A 24,347-nucleotide genomic window follows, 5' to 3' on the forward strand; every position below is an offset into this window, starting at 1 on the left:
TTTTACATGATAAAAACACTATTCAATGATTTGTATGGAGTTTAACATGAACTTGTATGTGCATGTGAGGAAAAAAGAGAATAGAGAGAGAGAGAGAGGAGGAGGAGAAAGAAGGAGTTTGTTTCTCTTATAAGTTTCTTTAGGGCAAGAAAAATGCTTTATAGTATCCTATGCCATATAGTCCAGTGTCTTGCATGTTAGAATTGGAGCTCATTGAATATTGATTAACTTGAATTAAAGAAGACTGATCACTAATTTTTGGAAAAAGAACTTCTCATTCAGCATACATATTGTTCTAGAATAACTTATTTTTGATAAATGTGCTGAGGAGGGTTGAGTTTTAGACTGTGGGTTTAAAATTCATACTGTTCTCATGATGCAGGTGGATCCCAATATTGTCCTTCATGCCTCTGTTTCCATTGGAAAGCGGAGTTTCTCAAGTAGTGAAGTGAGCAGCAGGAGTCAGATAGCTCCATCAACCCTGTGGCCTGCAGCCAGTGTGTGGCTGATCACCAAGGTGCCTAAGAATGTCTGCTCTTGCTAAGTGACTTTCCCTTGCTTGCTGGCTCCTTGTGCTGCTTCAGTTCCCAGTGCCCTGTTGCACATGAATGTGTAAATGAAAATGTGGTAAACTGTTGACTGTTAAGATTGCTTTCTCTGCTCTTGGTCTTGTCTAGCTCAAAAGACTTTTGTGGATCCCCAAGAGAGCATTCAATTCAGTGTTAGATATGCTGAGTAATTCACACCTCAGAATATACTTAAAACAAGCATAGAACTTATTTATAGTCCACAGACTTTCCCTTTTCATGAAATTTGCAAGTCATTTGCTTCCACTTCTTAGTCTTCTCATGCTTTACCTTCTCAGTATCATTGGATCTGATGGATTAACACCACATTATGACTTTGCATATAGTCTTAGCAAGGGCATAGTTTAAAAAAACCCAGAGTGTCAAATGTGAAAAATACCCATCATACTTTAACCTGTATATTGGCAATGCTTAATTTTAAAATTTTATTATTGCACAATTGAATCTGACTTACAACATATAATTGCCATCACCTACCTTCTTAATATTGATATATGCGTTGTAAATATGCATTTCTGGCTGGAAAGAGATGGAGCAGTTTATATCTGTCCTTCTCCTACTCCCTTTGCCACCCCCAAATAGACTGTGTTACAGCTGCTTAAACACTTCTGTGAATGCAAAATCACCCAGTCAAGTTTGCTGCTAGTTAGTTTTGAGGGGAGGAAGGGTTGAAACTATTTTATCAAATGAAATCTTAGATTTACCCTTACTTATTGTTCTTTGATTCTCTGAGAGTTAAAAATGAACACATAGAATAATAAAGCTACTAATGTACTAATACATGTTATTTATTTCATATACTAAAGAAGAGCAAGGCTAGATGAGGTATTCCTAACATCTGCTTCTGAACTGGAGACTGCCTTTATTATTAGTCCTTTTTACACTGTATTTTGTTTCTAATTTAATAATAAGGGCTACCATTTTGTTGAACATCTCCCATATGTCAGGCACAGTTAGGCACCTTATATTCATTTATCACATCATCTTACAAGAACTGTGTAGATTTTCATCATCAGCTGAAGAAGCAGAAGTTAGTAAGTAGCAAAGGAAGGTTTTCTGTGTCTGCCTGACTTCAGCTCTCAGGCCTTCTCACCATCATACAAGACACTGCTCTATATTCCACCAATCTATGAATGCCATGGTGTCTTAGCCTCAGCACTGCCACTGAATGAATAGCTGTATGACAGCAGGCAAATCACACACAGTATCAGGGCCTTAGCCAGCTCATCAGAAAAGAGCTAGACCAGAGGACATAGAAGATTTTTTTTTAAATTCTCATATTTATTTTAGTTTTATAGTATCACTTTGTAGAATTTTATGACATAATAAACCTGTGCTATCTAAAATTTCCCCCCAAAATAACTAAAATGCCTACCAAAGAGTATGGTTTTAGAGTAAGAAAGGTTGGAATTGGAATCCCTCTGTGACCTTGGGAAAGTTACTTAGCTGCACTGAACCATCATTTCTTTATCTATAAAATGGAATTAGTCATAACTGCTTCCACAGTTGCTGTGAAGTTGAAATTAGAAAGCAGGTGTGAAGTTCAAGTGTAATATCTAGCACATAGGAGGTGCTTAATAAATAGTGACTTTATTTTCTCACCTCAGTCTTTTTATTTTATATATATATTATAAAATGTGTACTAGAACCAGACTGTTTTAGAAATATATTTCTCTGTTTTTCATGTGTTAAAACATAAGAAATACAAGTTTCACTTTTAAGAGAACACTTTTTAAATCCTTTCATTCAGAACTCCCCCTTCCTCTTTCAAAAACAAATCCTTTCACCTGGTTAGACAGATAATTTTGTATACCGTAAATCCCTAGTAGGTGTAGATAGATTTTCTAGTGGTTGTTACTTTTTTAAAATGTGCTGATTCACTAAGTAGGAAGATGATTAAATGACCGCTTAAACAATGCTCCTAATTAATTTCCTTGGCAGAGGATCCTAACATTTAAAACAAAAGAAGTTCATGAACCACCTTAAAATATTTAACCCATGGTATTTAAACCCAGAGTAAAACTTTAAATTGGTGCGAAGGTTAAGGATTTGTTCAATCTTTTCAGTTCACTGCGTTTTTTTTCCGTGCATACATATTTCAAGTAAGCTCTGTAGTTATAACTCCAGCAAGTGACACGTGATAGACCCCAAATCGCTGCACTGTGAAATATGCACAGTAGAAAAGGACAAATGAAGATATCAAGGTCTGTTTTATTTTGCGCTGAACTGTAAAATGCCACCCTTGTTGGACAGAAGATCACTGGTTCTGAGCAGGGCTCACTGACTGCTAAGTTGTGGGTAGTGTTTCACTTTCGGCAACTGTTAATATCCGGAGCTATCCAGGCATAATGACCTCACTATTTGTGACACATTGTTGAATTTTCTGGTTCTTTTAACTTATTTAGACCTTTCTCCCCCCTCTCTATTCATTGGAAGGCTGGAATGATCCTGAGCAGAGCGATAACTCAGGGCTGCCTAGCTATTGGTCATCCAATCAGAGTCAAGGCCGCTGAGGGAGCATCACTAGAAGGATATAAATTAATCCTACGGAAAAGGTAATGCTTTTGAGCTATTTAGCTCAAGATAATAAATGTTAATTTCAAGAATTCTGAGCAGGCAAATTGTAATGATCCCTGACTTAGAATATTCATTAGGTGTTTCATTTGGTGTTCAAAGTATCAATGTTAGTTTTTTTCTTTTTAATCTAAAATAAGCTTTAAAATGTATGCTACTTAGTTTGGTGATAGTGTTTAAAAAATATTTTAAAAAGTGAAATGTTGACCTTCAACATGTATCTGTACTGTCGACAAGATACTGCTTTACTCTATAATTATCAAAACTCATTTATTGAGATCTATCTTGATTGCTAATTTTAAAACTTAAATTTATGTGTGTGTTCTTAACCTTTTCCCCATCTTCTGAATGTGGAATACTAAACTGTAAAAGTAAAACCACAGAGACAAAACAGTTGCTGACTTGCGGTAAACCACCAATGTCCTCTGCTTACTTTTGTTTTTTTGGTGGGGGTATGGGGGGAGATACAATTAAAATATATAAAAGTTGATTTAAAAATTAGCAATGAGGAATAAAGTTGGTTTATCTCTAACAGCCTAGAAATATTGCTTCCTAAAAGCATTCTTTTTCTTGTTCATTTATTTTTTAATTTCATCAAATATTGTAAAAAATAATTCCTATGATACTTTTAGGACTTAAAAAGCTGTTCCCCAAATGCTTCTGGCTAGATAGGCAGTTAAGATGTTACCACTTAAGATGAAACCAGGACTAGGTTACTTGGGCATCAGAGAAGCTGGCCCAGCCATAAATACAGAAGGAAATTTTTCTCTAACATAAAAAGCAGACTGTCCATCAGGTTTAAAAATACCACACAGTGACTATGACTGACACAGGCAGATTCCCAGGTATAAATCTTGGTAGTACTTCTTATTCCAACTACAACAACAACAACAACAAAATTCGGAGTCAGACACTATTCTAATTTTCTTATATTGTCACATTTAATCATCACAATTACCTAGGAAGGTAGGTATTATTATTATTAAAGATGAGGTAATTGAAGTTCAGAGAAGTTAATACCTTACTCCAGATCATGCCTACTATGTGGTTGGGCAGGAATGCAAACCAAGATAGATTCTGCACTCTATGTGAGTAGACTCTTGGCCAGAAAATTACACTGCCTGTAAGTTAAAGTCCAGTCAAACACTAATGTGTGCCAAGTGTGGTAGCAGATACCTCAGTGGATGAATATAATATATCAATTGAGAAACCCAAGCAGAAGGGAAAGGTCTCATGTGAACTGTACAGGGCTAATAGGGCTTTAGTTATATAGTTCCTGAGGAGGGACAGACAAACCCAAAGCAAGAATCAATTTGATGTGGGGCTGTATATTTGAGAAGCTAGAGGAAATAACAAGTTTAGTAAAGATAGGGAATACTCAAAACACATTTCTAGAGAAGAAAATTATGATACATGAGGTAAAAAAAGTATACTGAATATGACTAATGGCAGATTAGACAATGGGGAAGAAAATATTAGTGAACTTGAAAAGATAAAAACTATTCATGGTAAAATCCAGAGAGGAAAAAAGTTATTTTATAAAAGAATGGCTTATCAGTGAGATGTCAGGAAAATATATTGTTGAATTTCTGAGTATTTAGAGTCTTTGAAGGAATGAAGCAAGGAAAAGAAAATCATTTGTGCTGGGGATGTGGCTCAAGCGGTAGCGCGCTCGCCTGGCATGCGTGTGGCCAGGGTTTGATCCTCAGCACCACATACAAACAAAGATGTTGTATCCGCCGAGAACTAAAAAATAAATATTAAAAATTCTCTCTTTCTCTCTCTCTCTCCACCTCTCTCACTCTCTCTTAAAAAAAAGAAAATCATTTGAAGAAATACTATCTGAAAAATTGCCAAATTCTATGAGAACTGTAAACCACATAGCCAAGAACACAACAAAGCCCAAGCACAAATAAATATATAAGAAGAAACAAGGACAAGGCAAATCATAATAGAATTGATTACAACTGGTGATAAAGAGAAAATCACAAAGGCAGATAGAATGAAAGACATTATAGACAAGAGGAGTAAAGATAAAGGAGATAGCAGATTATTGCTGGCAAAAATGCAAGTGAGGAGACAGTGGAAGAAATCTTTAAAGTACTAAAAGGGGGAAAATCCATTATTATAGAAACCTCTTCTAGTGAAAATACCTTTAAAAAACTAAGCCAAAAGAAAAACTTCAGATACTCACAAACTGAAAGAATTCATCACCAGTAGATCTTTACTACATCTAAGCAATGTAAAAGGAATCCTTTCAAGTAGAAGAAAAATGATGCCAAAGAGAAATAAAGAACACTGGAAAGAGTAACTAAATGGGAGATATAGCAATGTTATTATTATCTAAACCTCTTTAAAACATAATTGTTTAAAGTAAATATTAATAATAATATATTTTGGAAATAATAATATGTGTAAAATGTGAAATGTGTAATGGAAATAGCACAAACGCCAATAGGAGAGAACTGGAAGAAAGATTCTTATATCCTTTGTCCACTGAAAGTCAATGTACATTTGAAGATGTGTAATTACTGAAGCAACTAGTAACATAGCATAATAAAGTGTTTGGCTAAGAGGCCAAAAAAGTAGATAAAAATGAAATAATAAAAAATAAATCTAGAAATAAACATATGAAAATGGGAACAAACTCAGAAAGAAATAACAAAACAGTAGATTTAAACCACATTGGCATTGTAAATAAAAAATTAAATTAGATGAAAAAACAAGACCCATCTGTTTGTACTTAGGAGAATCCCTCTTTAAATATAAAGATATAAATTGGTAAAAAGTAAATGTATAGAAAGATCTGTATAATTGTAAAACTTATCCAAAGAAAGCTGGAGTGGGTATCTTAATATTATAAAAGCAAACTTAAGTGAATATTATCAGGGATAAATGTTCATCTTATAATGAGTAAGGTGCTAATTCATGAGGAGAACATAACAATTCAAGTATTTGCTCATCTAATGATATGTCTTCAAAATACGTGAAGTGAAAGCTGATAGAACTATAAGGAAAGGAGAAAAATATTGAGCTTTTGTGAGCAATAACATTATGTTGTTTCAATAATTAATAGAACAAGTAGAAAAATCTGTAAGGATCTAGAAGACTGGCACAATATCAATCAACTTGACTTAACTATTATTTATGAAATAATGAAAAAACAATTGCAGAAGACATTCAAGTGGACAGACTGCATGTGAACCCAAAGTAGGCCATATTCTGACTCTGAAAGAAGTCTCAGTAAATTTAACATAATTCAAGTACTACAAAGTATGTTTTTTGTCTATAATGGATAAATTTTAAAATTTTAAATTAAAAATCAGTAGCAGAATCTTTTTGAAAAAAACCAAGTATTTGATCATGAAGTAACATATTTCTAAATAAAAAATGAATCAAGGAAGATGTCAGAGTAATTTGAACTGAATGAAAATGAAAATATAACATATTAAAATTTGTAAGATGCTACTAAAGAAGTTTTCAGAGGGAAATTTATATGAATACATTTATAGGAAATTTATAAGAAAAATGGGAGGTGTTGATTAGTAGTAGAATGCATTCTTACTTAGCATAATCAGAGCCTTGGTTCTATTCTCAGCACCAAAGGAAGGGCAGCCAGACATCTAAAAAAAAAAATCAATGAAATTAAGATCAAAGAAATTAATAAACTTCTAGCTAGACTATTGAGGAAGGAAAGAGGATACAAATTACCATTGTCAGGAATGAGAAAGATGATATCAGACAGTTAAAGGTAAACCAAAGAATATTTTGAACAAATATATGCCAATTAATTTCCCAACTTATATGGTAAAGATCGATTTATTTAAGGGGTACATTAAATAATACCCGCTCAAGAAGAAATAGATAACCTGAATAGTTCTATCTCTTAAAGAAATTGAATGTTTAGTTGAAAACTTTTCCACAAAGAAAATTTCAGGCCCAGATGGCTTTACTAGCTTCATTCTGAAATTCTACTCCAAATTTTAGGACAAATGATATTAATTCTACACAGCCTTATCCAGAAAACAGAAGAAGTAATACTTCCCAACTGATTCTAGGAGGCCAGTATTACTCAGATAATAAAAACTAGACAAAGACATTATAGTAAAAGAAAAACACGGTTTGTGAAAATAAATGTTAAAAAAAACCTTCACAAAATTTTAGAAAATTAAGTTCAACAATATATAACAACATGTATGAGGTAGGTTTACACCAGGAATGCAAGAGTGGTTTACTAATAATTAACTCAAAACTTAACTGTAAGCATTTTTTTCAAAAATATTTTGTTTCAGTTGTAGCTGGACACAATACCTTTATTTTATTTTTATGTGGTGCTGAGGATCGAACCCAGCGCCCCACACGTGCTAGACAAGCGCTCTACTGCTGAGCCCAACTCCAGCCCACTGTAAGCATTTTAGATGACAACATAGGAAATGATATTATGGCTTTGTATTAGGCAAAACTCACTTCAATAAAACACAAAATATCAATTGGTAAATTGGATTTTATCAAAATTAGAATTTCTTTTCTTTAAAAGACAGTGTTAAAAAAATGAAAACATAAGCCACAAATTAAAGATACTTGCAAAGCATGCAGAAACCTCAGGAATATATGGACAGATGAATTATTTCAACAAGTACTTCTTTTAGTTTTTTCTTAAATTGGTGCATATTAAAGAAGCAGGACATTAGTAAGGCTGATATACAGTTGCCATATAAAAAGATGATCAACATCATTAATATTTAGAGGAATGCAAAATAAACCTACAATGAAGTATTATAATCTAGTAGAATATGTAATATTTAAAAGATTGCCCATACTAAGTACTGGTAAGAATGTGGAACAAGTGGAGCTCTCATTGTGCATAGTTGGTAAAACTATGGAAAACAGTTCATATTTTCCTAAAATATGAAACATTTATCTACCTTATGACCCAACCATTCTACTCCTGGTAATTTACCCAACAAAAATGAAAATATATATTCATTCAAAGGTATATATATGAATGTTCATAGAAACTTTATTTCCAAAAGCTGAAAGAACTAGAAACAACCCAAATGTCCATTCATAGGTGAATAGCTAAGCAAATTTTGTTCTATGTATACTAGAATACTATCCAGCAAGAAAAAAAAAGAATATGTTCTTGATACATTCAATGATAGGAGTGAATCTCAAAGTAACTATGCTGAAGGAGAAAATAAAAACCAAAAAAGTCCATGTTGTTTGATTCCTAGAAAATGTGAACTAATTTAGAGTAATAAAATGAAGATCTCTAGTTGCCTGGAGATAGAAAGGTGGGGAAAGGACCAGAAGAAGAGATTAAATAGAGGCACAAGGAAACTTTGGTAGTGATATTTTTGGGTGATGAATAAGTATATGTTTATTATCCTGATAATTTTACAGGTATGAAAGTATTTTAAAACACCAATGTTATTCTTTAAACATATCTCAATTGTGCAACTGACAAATTCTACATCAATTATTTTCCAATAAAGCTGTTATAAAAAGACTAAGACACAAACCAAGAAAGAAACAAAAACTGAAAATTATGAGTAGGGAATGACTGAGTGGTTGCTTTAGAGGAAGATGCTGAAAGAAAGCCTTTCTCAGTGGGAGAACTGATCAATGGCCAAGGTCAAAATGGTAGGTGCTAGGAAGCTTATAGCTTGATGGACATGTTTATCATGCCCAGGGTCCTCACTAGACATAATGCATATTGAAAGTAGTGCAATGTTACTTTTCTTTTCTTTTGGTACCAGGGATTGAACCAAAGGGCACTTAACCACTGAGGCACAACCCAGCCCTTTAAAAAAATTTTAAAAGTTGCTGAGGCTGGCTTCAAACTCGAAATCCTCCAGCCTCAGTCCCTTGAGCTGCTGGGATTACAGGCAGGTGCCACTGTGCCTGGCTGTGCAACATTTCTTTAGCTGACTTAGTCTTAGCCTACTGAACTCTCTTTCCCACTCTGATCAGGATGGTCAGAAAACTGAGTGGGCCTGAATTTTAATGTCATTGCTGCTTATAGGAGAGAGAATTTGGGCAAGAAAGAGAAGACAGTTTTTTTTAAAAAAAAATGTATTAAGTTTGAAAATTTCTATTTTCAATAAATGATTTTGTTTAATCTAGAAAAGAAGAAGTAAAGGTTGGGGAGAGGTGGGATAGGTAAAGGGGGGAGAATCTCTATGTAAATGAAGATTATTTGCTTTTGTATTAATGTAGATTGCCTTTAACCGAGAAACAAAATCTATTGCAGGGTATAGGTAAAGTAGCAGAACATTTGGAAATATAGAGTATCTCATCATAAAGCTGTTTTTCATTTCTTTAAAAAGCAGTAAGGATCAAGATTTTTAAAGCTTGCCTCACTTTTGGTTGTACACTCTCAAATGCATTTTTCTAGAGGATCTAAAATATATGACCTATTTTTTATGGTAACCATATTTCACTATAAATAACAATAAATATTCTTATGTGACAGCAACTTCCAGAGACAAAAAAATTTTCCTCTTTTCCTAAGTAGTATAATGATTTTAACAAAAGCTATGAATCAAGACATAGCCTTTTATATGCAAAAAAATAATAGAACTAGCACTTAAAGTAGCAACCTGACAACTCACAAAAAGTATTGTAAACATATCATGCCTCATTAGTTCAGTTATGTCTCATTTGATGTCAGTCATCTTATTCAATATAGCAAGTATGTGCACATATTTTTCCTTTAATTTTTTTTTTCTGTTCTGTGTATCTGACCATCAGTGGAGGAAGGGAAGTCATTACCAAGTAACCAGAACAATGATAAAAATTATTTTAAAATAATAAATAACTCAACTTTATCTTGATATTGCTTAAATTTAAGGACTGAGAACAGGGTATAGTTGCATGTCTGTAATCCCGGTGCGGCTGCTGAGGCAAGAGGACAGACTCAGTAATTCAGTGAGATTCTCAGTAACTCAGTGAGACCCTGTTTCCAAATAAAAAGTGAAAAGAACTGGGGCTGTAGCTCAGTGTAAAGCACCTCTGGGTTCAATAGCCACTACAAAAAAAAAAAGAGAGAGTTCCCCATTTTTCCAGACAGCTGCAAATGGCTTCCCAGGACAGGGAAGCTTACCAAAACCCTCACATGTAAAATGATAGCATGAGATGAAATAGTCTTGGAAATCATATGCTTTCAGAAAGAGGACCCTGAAGAGCATCTACTATAGACCTCTCCTTAATAGTAATAGTAGCCACATGTGATGGTATACATCAGAAATTCCAGCTACTCCAGAGACTAAGGCAGGTAGATTGCAAGTTCAAGGCCAGCCTGGGCCTTTTTTGAGACCCTGTCTCAAAAAAATAAAAAAGACTAGGGATATAGCTCACTGGTAGAGTGCCCCTGGGTTCAATCCCCAGACACCTCCCCACACACACACACACATACATACACAAAATGGTGGTGATGATGGTGATAATATCATTGATATCACTCATTATCATTATGAGAAATTCCAAGGCCAGTAGAGACTAAGTGATCTATTAAAGGTATATCTAATTAATGTCAGATCCAGATCCAGGGCTTGAACTTAGGTCTGTTGACCTTAGTTCAGCTTATGTCAGTTATGATATTTGTAACTGATTTTGGGGTAGAATAGTACTCCTTCATTTTTTATTCTTCTCATTATTGATGTTGTTATTGTTATTTTAAATTTTGTTTTAATTTAAAAAAATCTTTCTAGCTCACTACTTATTGGCCAAAAAGAAAACCCCTGACATCATTTTAAAATCAATATCATCAGTGTATCTTGAATAAAATTTGATTTTTAACATATAAAAATATCTTAAAAATAAGCAGATGTAGTTTTGTGTGTTGGAATTTTATTTTTAAGGAAGTTATTATAGATTAGAATGATAACTTCTCATCCTGCCTAATGTGGCATTACTGGACAGATTTGAAAAAAAAACAGTAAAATTCAAAGGTAATGTTCATTAATATAAATAAAATTCCCAAAGGAATACTACTATTAAGCTCACAGGTCTAATCAATGATATAAAAATGCATATTTTTAGAAAGATTTCCTGGGCAAATATTTGCTAGAAAAGAATTGAAGCTATGATATAATTTGACAAATACTTGGAAACTTATATTTCTTCCAGAATTATTTCTTACATTCTTAAAAGGTGTAACATGTTCTTTAGCACCATAAGTCCCCTAGCCAACTGTATTTTAAAACACTTTTCATAATGACCTTATTATTATTTTTAGGATAGTAACATTCTGACATTTAAAGATGTCCTTAATCTCATGTTGCTAGGCACTGTGATTGGCTCTGAGAATACACATTGGTCTCTGCCCTCACATCAATTGTCTATTGGTATACATCTTTCCTGTTGTACTTATTATTATTGGAAAAAGATGGTATAAATTTAGAAAGTTGGGGCTGGGGACATGGCTCAAGCGGTAGTTCGCTCGCCTGGCATGTATAGGGCACTGGGTTCGATCCTCAGCACCATATAAAAATAAAAAATAAAGATGTTATGTCCACTGAAAACCAAAAAATAAATATTAAAAAATCTCTCTCTCTCTCTCTCTCTCTTTAAAAAATTTTAAAAAAGAAAGTCAAAATTGAAATCAATATAATTTATTTTTAAGCCAACACTATAATTCAACTAAAAGACAAAATTTTTGGATTTTGAATGTCTTATAGTTTGAAAAAACTATCATTTTTCATTTGATCTTGAACAAATATACTAATGATAATTTATGCAACAGGAGGGACTGCCTGTGGGAAATAAAGTTGCAATGAGCTATACCCTTTACACATTACAAGGATTAAATTTTATTACAACCCAACACATTTTCATTAAAGATGTATAACAATCACTCTTTTAATTTATTTAATAAAGTATAGTTCTAAGCTTGAGATTGACAGCCTTAAAAGATCAGCAGTACTGTTTTTGCTATTCTTCATTTAGTGGTTGAAATATTAACATTCTCAGTACCTCTGGAGAAATTGTTATAGTATGAAACTATGTGGTGACAATTTTACACAATTGTATTAAAACATTTATGGTCATATAAATGTGTAGTAAGTCTCTGAGATTATATGTCAAGTTGTAATCAGTGAGACTAAAATGTTGATACCATTTTCAATCTTCAAGTTAAACACAAAAATCTTGTGTTAAACTTTTCCAATCCATTTGAGATGGTGGCATGCTGATAATCAGACACTCTGGCTCCTAGTACCTATTTGGATAATTCCTATTGCTCTGCCTTGGCCAGTTCATTGTACCTCTTCATATCTCACCTTATTCACCTATGAAAAGAGTACTAGGCCAGGATATCCCCAGGATCTATGTATTATTTCTAAACTTTAAATATCTGGACCTTTCTTTTCTTGCTGCTTTTGTCATTCCAGTTCAGTAGTTTCTCTAGTCTGATCCACAGACCACATGAATCCCCCAAGCTTCCATAATGAGGATCACTTGCAACATCTGTTAACATGTGTTTTTGGGTGTCCAGACCTTCAGAATCAAATCTCTGAGGATAGGGGTCTGGAGACCTACATTGTTATTAAGCACCCATTTCAATATGCCCATGAACTCTTCACATTCCCTTATGTAGACTGAATGTGGGTGAAGAATGATAGGCACTGAACCAGTTTTGGATTGCTGCTTTTATATGTTGTGCCCAGATCAAATAGCATCTTCTTTTAGAATTGAACATTACCTGACACCGCTTATTCTCAACCTTTGATGTTTCTGTCAAAACTCAGAGGCAGTAGTAAAAGTCTTGTTTAACATCCTGTTACAGTTAATTTAATTCATTTTGTCCTACCTTTGTAAAGTTTCTAAATATTAATGAATACATGATTAGTTAATTTTAGCATGATTGACTTCATCATATTATAGATTTTTTCCCTTACTGAGGTTTAGCTCAGAGAATATGATATTTCTTAATAAGATTCTCTAGTCATTTCAGAAGTAGCTGCTTGAGGTTCCTAATTTTTCATGGTATCCTTTTCTATACCACTTTTAAATCTTATACCTAATTAAGCTCTTCTCTTTTTGTCTCACAAAGGATCTTTAGGGTAGGGGAGAGAATTTCCTATAATATTCTTATTGATTGTATTTATTCTCTAAAACTTTTCATCACTGTTATTGGTAATACACATACATGCGCACATGCACACACACACACACACCACATTTTTGGATACCACAGCATTGTACTATAGCAGAGAAATTGGTTGTCTCATGGAGTGGCTGAAATAGCAGTGAAGATTGGAAGAGTGTGGACTGTCCTCTTGCTAGGCAATATGTAAATGATAATTTTATTTGAAACCTACAAGTGTTCCTGTGTGGAAAAAGAGTGTCAATCTCTAAATTACATTCTCATTACAGACATAAAGGAGATGAATCTCAGAAGTGGGTGTTTGGAACGGATGGCTGTATTTATTCTAAGGTAAAGACTTTATATGTCACAACTTTTATTCTAAAGCTTTTCTGTTTCCATATTTCTATAATATGCACGATTTTTTTATTTTTATTTTTTATTGGTAAATTATAATTATACATAATAGTGGGATTCATTATGCCATATTTGTTCATGCACATGGTATAATTTGGTCAATCTTATTCCCAAGTACTTCCCTTTCTTCTTTGCCCCAATACACTTACTATACTTTACCATCTCTCTTCTATTATTATTATTGTTATTTTTATTATTTTAGTTATTATATTTTAATTATATATGTAAGTGGCATTCATTGTATTATGTTCATACATGGACATATCATGATTTGGTAGATTATGTTCCCCAATATAATAGAATGAGAAAACATTAAACCTTTCATTTCCTGAGGCTAGTTTATTCCATTTACTATGATGTTCTCCATTTTCATCCATTTACTAGCAAATGACACAATCGAATTCTTCTTTATGGCTGAATAAAACTCCACATTTTCTTTGTACATTCATTTCTTGATGGAGACCTAAACTGGTTCCATCACTTGGCTAAATATTGGTATACATGTATTATTATAATATGTTGATTTTAGTTATTTTGGATAAATATCAAGGAATGGGGTAGCTTGATCTTATAGAAGTTCCTTTTCTGGTCTTTTGAGGAATATCCATACTGCTTTCCAAAGTGGTTGTACCCATTTGCATTTGCACCAACAATGTATTAGTGTCCCTTTTACCCCATGTCCTCACCAGCAATTATTGTTATTTGTATTTAAAAAATGTTTTTAGTTAGAGATGGACACAATAACATTACTTATTTATTTTTATATGTTCCTGAGGCTCAAACCCAGTGCCTTACCCTCTATGCTATGCAAGCACCCTACCACTGAGCTATAACCCCAGCTATTATTTGTATTTTTTTTTGCAGGGCGGGGGGTAGTAATGAGGGTTGAATTCAGGGGCACTTGACCACTGAGCCACATACCTGCCCTATTTTGTATTTTATTTAGAGACAGGGTCTCACAGAGTTGCTTAGTGCCTCACTTTTGCTGAAGTTAGCTTTGAATTTGTGATCCTTCTGCCTCAGCCTAGCTGCTGGGATTACAGGTATGTGCCACAGAGCCTGACCCTTATTTGTATGTTTGATGACTGCCATTGTAACTGGAGTGAAATAAAATCTCACTGTAGTTTTGATTTGTACTTCTCTGACTGCTAAGGATATTGAATGCTTTTTCATGTATTTGTAGCCATTTTTATTTCTTCTTTTGAGAAATATCTGTTTAAAACTTTTTGCCCATTTATTTATTGGGTTATTTGTGGTTTTTATGTTAGGATTTTTGAGTTCTTTATATATTCTGGATATTTTTTTTCTTTTCTTTTATTAGTTGTTCAAGACAATACAATGATCTTGACATATCATACATTTGATTCAAATAGGGTATGAATTCTCATTTTTCCATGTGTACAGATTGCAGGATCACATTGGTTATACATCCATGTGTATACATACAGCAGAATATTCTGGATATTAATCCCTTGTTGGATGAGTACCTGAAGAAGATTTCGTTCTGTTCTGTAGGCTCTCTTTAACATTCTTATTTGTTTGTTGTTCAGAAACCTTTTAATTATATGTCTTCCCTTTTGTTGATTTTCAGTTTTATTTCTTGAGCTTTAGGGGTCTTATTAAGGAAGTAGGTCCTTAAGTCAATTTGTTGGAGAGTTGATCCTATGTCTTCTAACAGTTCAGTGTTTCTGGTCTAATTCCTAGGTCTTTGATCCACACTCTATTGATTTTGTGCAGGATAAAATAGATGGGAGTTTTATTCTTCTATGTAGGAATATCCAGTTGTCCCAGAACCATTTGTTAAAAAGGCGATCTTTTCTCCAAAGTAAGCTTTGTGCACCTTTGTTAAGGATCACATGACTGTACGCTATTTCCAAATAGGGTCACATTCACAGATTCCAGGCTGTGTTCAACTTATCATTTTTAAAGATGTAATTCAACATATAACACATAGTGTGTCAGTTATTGATTTATTGCCTCTCAGTTCCAGTCCTACTCTTTACCTGCCTTGGGACCAACTTTGCAGCAGAGTGCTGCCAGTGGGGCATACTCCCATGAATACTTTATCCAAGCATAACTCATTTGGGTGGTACTTTAATCCTGTTTGTTCTACTATAAGAAAATACCAGTAATGGGTAATTTATAAACATTATAAATTTATTTCTCACAGTTAAGTCCAAGATCAGGATGCCAGCAGACTCTGTGTCTGTTGAGGGCTGCTCTCTACTTCTAAGATGGCACCTTGTTTCCACATCTTCTGGAAAGGACAAGAATGCTTTGTCCTCACGTGGTATTTGGGATGGAAGAGAACAAACCCACTTCAGTCCTCTAATAAGGGTATAATTCTCATCCATGAAGATTTTGACCTCATAACGTAATCACCTTTTAAATGTCCCATCTCTTAATACTATCACACTGGTGATTAAGTTTCAGCATAAGGATTTTGGGAGAGACATTCAGACCCTAACAAGTTGCTTTTTAGTAGAGTTATGTTAGCAGCTATGCACCTTCCATTAGATGACTTTTACTGGCATTCCATGGGCCTATGGACTGTGCCATTCACATGGTGAATCCACTGGTGTGACACCTCAGCGACTTCTTTGACAATGAGTGAGTCAGGATGTGCCTTCTATGATATGAATTGGATCTCAGCCTTGGGTCAGGCCTCTTTCTTGGGTGTTTTTTCTCAGATCTAGCAGCAGTAGCTTCTCATAACATTTGCTATTTATATATTCTTGAGTATTCTCTTTAACTCTTAATAGCCACTCCAATCACTTGTCACTCCATTGTCTTTATGCTTATCATTTATAGTAAACTTAAACTGCTATATAGTAAACTGTTATGTAGTTTCTATCTCCTTACTGAACTCTGGCTGATAAACATGGAAGCATTTTTCTGTACTATTTTATAAATACATGGCTGAGCTGTCATTTTGTGACATCCTACATCATTTTAGAAATTTAGAGAGTTTGATAACAATTAAATGTAAAAATTTATCATAACAGCATTTTCCCTGAAAAAATTATTTATTATAATAGTACTGGCAAATATCCTGACTCTATTCACTAGCTTAATCATGACTCTAAATCTTTAACTTTTGCTCATAAGCAAGGAATTTGACACAACCTTAAAATGTCAAGGTATTTAAAAAATTACCTCTACATAATTTCACTCAAAGATTCATTTCTACTTTCCCCTCATCCATCCTTCATCACATTTCTGATAACCATATTTTTGAGGTTGAGTAATATTCTAGGTAGTTGGAGAGAACTCACAGGAAGAGTGAAGCTTGTACATCTTGGTAAAAATATAATGTGCCAAAATGTCTCTTCAGCTGTGTGGCTTGGAGCTGCACCTGAGAACGTAATTGGGACACATCTGAACATAGTAGACTCCCATTACTGGGAGTTGTAATTCTGTCTTGTGCCTTGCTTTTCTTACCAACACACATCAAAGAATGGAACCAAGGTTTAAGTATATTTTTTTCTTTTCTTTTCCCAAATGTAGGTGCTTAAATATATACTTATCTTCTGTCCTTTTTATCTCTTCTTTTCTCTCAATTTAAAAATTTCTAATTTCTTAACCATATATGGCTAACTTGCAATGATACACACTTTCATGTTTCAAATATTAATTTGGAGCAGGTATTAATTATAAAACTCCTGCTCAAACACAATCACTAATAATTTTGTTGCAGTTGTTCTAGATTCAAAGAGAAAATTAAGTATTAATGAGAAACTTCATTCTTTCAGAGGTGTAGAAATTTTGATTAACTCTAAACTTAGTCATATGTATCACTACCTCCATTTTGTTAAGGATAGAATGGAGAACAATCTTATAATTATTTGAAGCTGGATTATGAATGAAGCTCAAGTCATTTTTTTTTGAAAGACAGGATTACTGCTATTAACAAACCTTGTCTCCACTACTTATGTGGCTATATGATATTAGGCAAGTCATCTAACCTTTCTAAGCTTCCCATTCTTCATTTGCAAAATGGAGAAATTAACACTAGCATTGTGAGCATTTGGTACAGATCCTGGCCTATAACCAATAGATAATTTGTAGCCAATAATGATAATGATTATGAGGAAATTTAAATAGATGTATTTTATTTGAATGAGGTTTTTTTCTTTTGTTCTGAGTGTTTTCTACTCCATTCTTCTACTCATTTGCAAAGATTAAATTACATTATTTCCTGTATGCAATTTATCAGTTTCAGCTAAATTAAAGATTTAAATTAAACATGAGAATAGAAGAAAACATGGATTAAAGCATCTAACTAGCTGAGTAGTAAGTAGATATTTTTAGAAGCATGCAAAGACAGACTACATTAAGGAAAAGACCTCATTGGATATATAAGGATTTTAAAAACCTTCTAAATCTAAAATAGTTTGAGCAATAGGTAAATATGATAAATAAGGTAGGTAGTCTCCCATGAGACTGCAGTCAGGATGTAAAGCAGGTCTGCAATCATCTAAAGTTTGATCAAAGTTGGAAGACAATTGACCTTCAAATACACTAACACATTGCAATTGACCAGAGGTGTTAGTTCCTTGCTGTGTGGGCCTCTCCAGAATGCTGTTCAAAACATAAGCTAGTGAACCAAGGGAGGGAGAGGAAGGAAGCAAGACAACACAGTGGAAACTACAGTGTCTTTTGTAACCTAATCTTAAAAGTGGCATCCACTACTTTTGCCAAATTCTTTGGGTCACACAGGTCAACCCCCATGTAATGTGGGAGGGGACTATACAAAGATATGAACACTTAGAAGCAGGGAACATTGAGGACAATCTAAGAGACTGGTACAATATTCTTGAGCATCTGTTTAGCAACATTTATCAAAATCCTTTAAAAAATTGTATTCTTTTGAATTAAAAAAATCCCACTTACAGCAATTTACCCCAAGGAATTAATCAATAATATGCACTATAATATATCTTCAAGGACAGTTATTCTAACATTGTTTAGAATAGTGAAAACTGAAAGCAAGTTAAGTAAGCTAGTTAGATTGTGTAAAGATATCTTCATTATGGATATTATGGATAGTAAATGTTGGCATTGCTAATAATGTAGGATAACTTATAATTAGAGATGAAAATGCAAATGTTGTTAATTGGGAAAAATTAGGTAAGAAAACAATAGTATTTATATTGATTGATTTCACACCAAGTAAAGATTTATAAGCACAGAAACAACTGGAAGTTTAAAAGTGAAAAAGACCGTGGGAGGATGGATAATTTTTTTCCTTTATTTACTAAGTTTTCTGTGATAAACATTATAATTACCATGGGGGGAAAGGGGCACTCTTTACAAACATGGGTAACCATTGTACTGACTAAAAGGAGATATAGAATCTAGAGTTTAAAATTTCCAGGTAGATCCTGCCACCTACCTACAGCACTTTTCTAAAGGACATAAACACTCAGCCCAAGAGTTAGGTCAACCATATGGCCTCTCTACTGTACATGGAGGAAATATCCTGGGGATGATAAAAATGGTTCCTAAGCCCCAGTAACTGGATCACAAAAACTACCCCCCAAAACTACTGGGTCACAAAAACTTCCTAAGCCCCAGTTACTGTTGTGTTCATAAGTGCATGGGGTAGTTTTTGTGACCCAGTTACTGTTGTGTTCTGGGATGAATTTTGATAAACATGAAAGCATTCTGTCACTCAGTTGTCAACAAAAAATCTTCTCTCATGGTAGTAGAACTTACCCAAGGTCACAAAGTCAGTAAATAGAATAGCTGGAATTTGAAACCAGGCTAGGACAGCAGTATGTTAATCAGTAGGTACTGGTACTATTTAAAGTTTTTGAAGTGGTAATGATGTGATCAAAAATGTGTTTTGTTAAAGTTTATCTTCTGTTAGTGAAAGTGGATTAGAATGATAAGAATGCAGTGAATCCAAAGGACTGATGGACTTTGAACGGAATAAAGGATTAAGAAATTGGAGGTCAATTTAGGGTGATGTATGCTGCAGTAGAAAGGAGGAAAAGTTGAAATATTAGGCTATTGACTCTCTATGAGAAAAGATTAGAGTTCCAGCTTTAGGAGAAAGGAGTCTTTTATATTGGTCCTCTGATGACCAAAACAGTGGGTGCCTGGTTACAGAGCAAGCTCACTTGGTCTTAGAGACCACTGAAGAGCTGTGTTATAACATGTTCAGAATAACCATCACCTGGGGAAGGAATGGTTTAGAGTAATCCCAAAGGGAAAGTGTCTAGACCATTTGTATATGCCTCCAAATGCATGGTGGGGGGGATGGATTACAACTCATCACTTTGTTTTTGATATGTGTCTGCCACCTTTGCTAGTCTGTCAACTCCAAGAAACAAAGCCCATGACATTTTGTTGCTACAGAATTTTTGGTCTTTGCTTCTGCAATGCCTAACAAAATGTTCACCCACATCATGACCCTACCATTTCATTGTATATATATTACAGTTTCCCATGTTCCAGGTATACTCAATTTCAAATATTAGGAAAGTATACCTTAGAAATGAATTTATATAAAATGCCTTTACCTATATGAGAGGACACTGATATGAAACCAGCATTAGAATATAGGAATTGGTTTGTGCCATGCCATTGGGCACTTATTGTCTTAGAAAGTAGATATTGTTTATTTTGCTTTTTATAAGTTGATCCTTTTAATGTTCTAATATTTCGGAACATATTTGGTATTATGTCTTCCACTCATTCATATGAGTTGGAGGGAATACAGAATCTATAGTTTAAAAATTCAGTTGTCTTTTGAAAATACAGTTGTCTTTTGTTGCTCAATTTGATCTTTGATATTTTGCTGTAGAACCAGTGTAAAATAGTCTTTCTACATCATCTATCATTTTTTCATCAGTTACATTTTCTTGAACATATTTAAGACAATAAGAGCTGACATAAGAAAAAATAACAATGCAATAGAAACTTCAAGGTAAAATGAAAATCCTAATTTTTCTTGTATTACAGTTCTTTTTACTAATATTTCAGGTTAACTTAGTAATTCAGAAATCTTTTCCCAAGGTTATGTGCAATAAAGAAACTATTTTGAGACTGGAGCTGTGGCGTGGTGGTAGAGTATTTACCTGGTTCTGGGTTTTATCCTCAGCACTTAAAAAAAGAAAGAAACTATTTTAATTGTTTTTAAAATACTGTTATAAAAGCAATATGTGCATGATAAGTTAGTATCAGAAAAGATATATTAATGAGAAGTAAAGTCCCTTCTTCTCAAACTTCATCTCTATTTCCCAGTTATTCACTAATAGCAGGTTTATATATATTTTCACAGAAATTATTAGGTGTTATGTACATAAATTTCATAGTTCTCATTTAAATAATAAAAGTAACATATGTTAGTTTTTAAAAGGCTCTAATAAATAAGAACTTTTTGCAATAATAAGCAACAGTACCTCTTATCCATCTTCCTCAAATATTATCACTGATGGTATATCATTCCTGGTTAATTAGATACAAATACATACACACAAACACACACACTTGCACATAGCCACACATAAGACTTTGTGACTAATTTTTTCCCCTTTATAACATGTTGTGATCATATTCCCCTATTGACATCTATATCTAAGCTACTTTCTTTTTAAATAATTTCTCTGTTGATGCACATTTAAGTAAATATAAATAATGCTGCGATGATCATTCTTATGCATGTATGTTTGTTAAGTCAAAGGGAATACACATTTAAAATTTTGATAGTCACTCATTGATTGAGTCAACAAAAATTATGTTTACCATGCTTTTAATTTGCATCATTTTTCTCCATGTTTTCCTGTATATCTTTAGTGTATTTTTTCTGGTTTAAATCTTGAAATACTTTGCCCTTTAATTTTTTAAATTGAATTCCTTACACAAAACAGATTTATTGAAATAGAATTTAAATACCATACAATCCACCATTTTAACTGTACCCATCACTATTCTTCAATATATTCACAGTTATCCCTCCATTACCACAATTTAATTTTAAACTTTCTGGTCTTCCTTAAAAGACACCTGTACTTAACAAATATTTCTCCAATTCTGTCTGCTGCACCATTCCTACCTTCTTTATAGTTTTGCCTATTCTGGACATTTTATAAAAGAATCATAGAATATGTGATCTGGTATGATTGATTTTTTTCACTTAGCATAATGTTTTCCAAGTTCATTCATGTTGTAGCATGTGTTAATAATTTATTTCTTTTTGCTGTTGAATATATTGCATTGTATGAAAATGTCAGATTTATCTATCCACTTTTTAGTTGATGGGCATTTTATTTGCTTTCACTATTTGGCTTATCATGAATAATGGTGCTATGAACATTGGCACAGAAGTTTGTAGATATATGCTTTCATTTCTTACGGGTTTATAACTAACAGTACATTTCTGGATCATATAATAACTGTACTTTTAACATATAAAATTGTTTTCTAAACAAATGGCTACATAATTTTACATTCTTACCATCAGCATATAAGAGTTCTAACTTTTCCACATCCTTGCCAACTCTTCTTATTCTCTGTCATTTTGATTATAGACATTCTGGTGGGTATGAAGTGTGATCTCATTAAGGTTTTGATTTGCATTTCCCTAATGACTAGTGATGTTGAACGTATTTTCATGTGCTTATTTGCTATTTGTATATCATCTTTGGAGAAATGTCTGTTAAAATATTTTGGTCATGTTTTCATTGGGTTGTCTTTTTGTTATTTAGTATAAGGGTTCTTTATAGATTCTAGATATACATCCCTTATCAAACATATGATTTGTGAACATTTTTATCATTCTGTAGATTGTCTTTTTCCCTTTTTAGGTGGCATTGTTTGTATCACAAACATTTTGATATAGTATGATTTATCTATTTTTCTCTTACATTTTTCAAAAAACAGTCCATTTTAGATCATTTTTAGTGCATTCAAGTGTAAGATAGAGATGGTTCCCATATCCTTTGTGCCCCTAAACACTCACAGCCTTCTCTATGTACGTCCTGCACTAGAATGGCTTTATTGTTGCAATCAATGAATTTACTCTGTCACGTCATTATCACCCAAAGACTGTAGTTTGCATTCCAGTTCACTTTTAGTATTGTAGATTCTGTAAGTTTGGACAAATATCTAATGACATGTATCCACCATTTATCATAGTATTATAGAGAATAGCTTAATTGCCCCCTCTAATTTTCTGTGCTCCACTTATTCATCCCTTGATTCTCTCTAATGTCTAGCAGCCACAGATATTTCTACTGTCTCCTTAGTTTTGTCCTTTCCAGAATGTCCAACAATTGGAATCATACAGTATGTAGAACTTTAAGATTGACTTCGGACCCTTATGAACATGTATTTATGGTTCTGGAATGCCTTGCATTTGTAGTGTGTATATTTGCTTGTACATTTCTAATAAAATTCAATTTAATATCTCTTTTTCCAGAATAGTAAGAGCCTTAGTGTCTTGAATTATACACTGAACATCTCCTTGTATTTTTCTTAATTTTTATATATGACAATGGACTGCATTATAATTCATACTATACATATAGAACACATTTTTTCATATCTCTGGTTGTATACAAAGTATATTCACACGAATTCGTGTCTTCATACATGTACTTTGGATAATAATGTCCATCACATTCCACCATCATTTCTAACCCCATTTCCCTCTTTCCCCCCTCCACCCCTCTGCCCTATCTAGAGTTTGTCTATTCCTCCCATGCTCCTGCTCCCTATCCCACTATGAATCAGCCTCCTTATATCAGAGAAAACATTCGGCATTTGGTTTTTTGGGATTGGCTAACTTCACTAAGCATTATCTTATCTAACTCCATCCATTTACCTGCAAATGCCATGATTTTACTCTCTTTTATTGCTGAGTAATATTCCATTGTGTATATATGCCACATTTTTTTATACATTCATCCACTGAAGGGCATCTGGTTTAGCTATTGCGAATTGTGCTGCTATGAACTTTGATGTGGCTGTGTCCCTGTAGTATGTTGTTTTTAAGTCTTTTGGGTATAGACCAAGGAGAGAGATTCCTTGTATTTTTGTTCAAACTTTAGTTGCACACTTTCAAAGACATGGCAAGGACTTTATATCATAGTTGAGGCAGCATATTTAGGCTTTCTAGACTAGTTAATAAGCTAGATGACAAAGACACTGAACAAATTAATTACCTTCTTGTGTCTGTTTCCTCTTCTTTAAAATAGTAATAATAGTAATAGCTATTTCAGAGGGCTGTTTTAAGGATTCAGATATAAATGTATTATCATGTAAGAAATTACTTTGATGCAATGTTAGCTTGTGGGTATACTGCTTAGGTACCCTATCCTAGAGCTCATGAAACAGAAAGGTGCACAGACCAAATTAAAATGCTCAGATCATGATTTATTGGGTCAGTTCAAAACACAAAGCAAAATATATGGAAAGAGAGATGGTCAGACCAACACATTTAAGATAAGGTACAAGTGAGTCAAAGGGCCATATTACTGAATCTTATTCTTCTGTATTTATATATTCTTTCTCTGTGCTGCATCACTTTTCCCATTTGATGTGGATACAAAAACCAGTATTGATATTTGAGCAAGGGGCCTAATAGACAAAAAGTGTCTGGTCAGTGACATACTCTTGCTTCATGTAAGCTGGTAAATGCTTGTCCAATAGCAGTGCCACATAGTCTGATGAGC

General features: G+C 33.5%; 1 protein-coding gene across 1 annotated transcript in view; it reads left to right on the top strand.

The window, feature by feature from the left end:
- Dcdc1 (doublecortin domain containing 1) overlaps positions 1-24,347 on the top strand; it is a 444,844-nt gene that overhangs the window by 225,305 nt on the left and 195,192 nt on the right. The window contains exons 14-16 of the mRNA XM_077797956.1: positions 383-517; positions 3,024-3,142; positions 13,539-13,599. Of these exons, the coding sequence (XP_077654082.1) occupies positions 383-517; positions 3,024-3,142; positions 13,539-13,599 (315 nt within the window). The remainder of the gene's footprint in view (positions 1-382; positions 518-3,023; positions 3,143-13,538; positions 13,600-24,347) is intronic.

This window comes from Urocitellus parryii, chromosome 4, assembly GCF_045843805.1.
Source record: "Urocitellus parryii isolate mUroPar1 chromosome 4, mUroPar1.hap1, whole genome shotgun sequence".
Taxonomy (NCBI): Eukaryota; Metazoa; Chordata; class Mammalia; order Rodentia; family Sciuridae; genus Urocitellus; species Urocitellus parryii.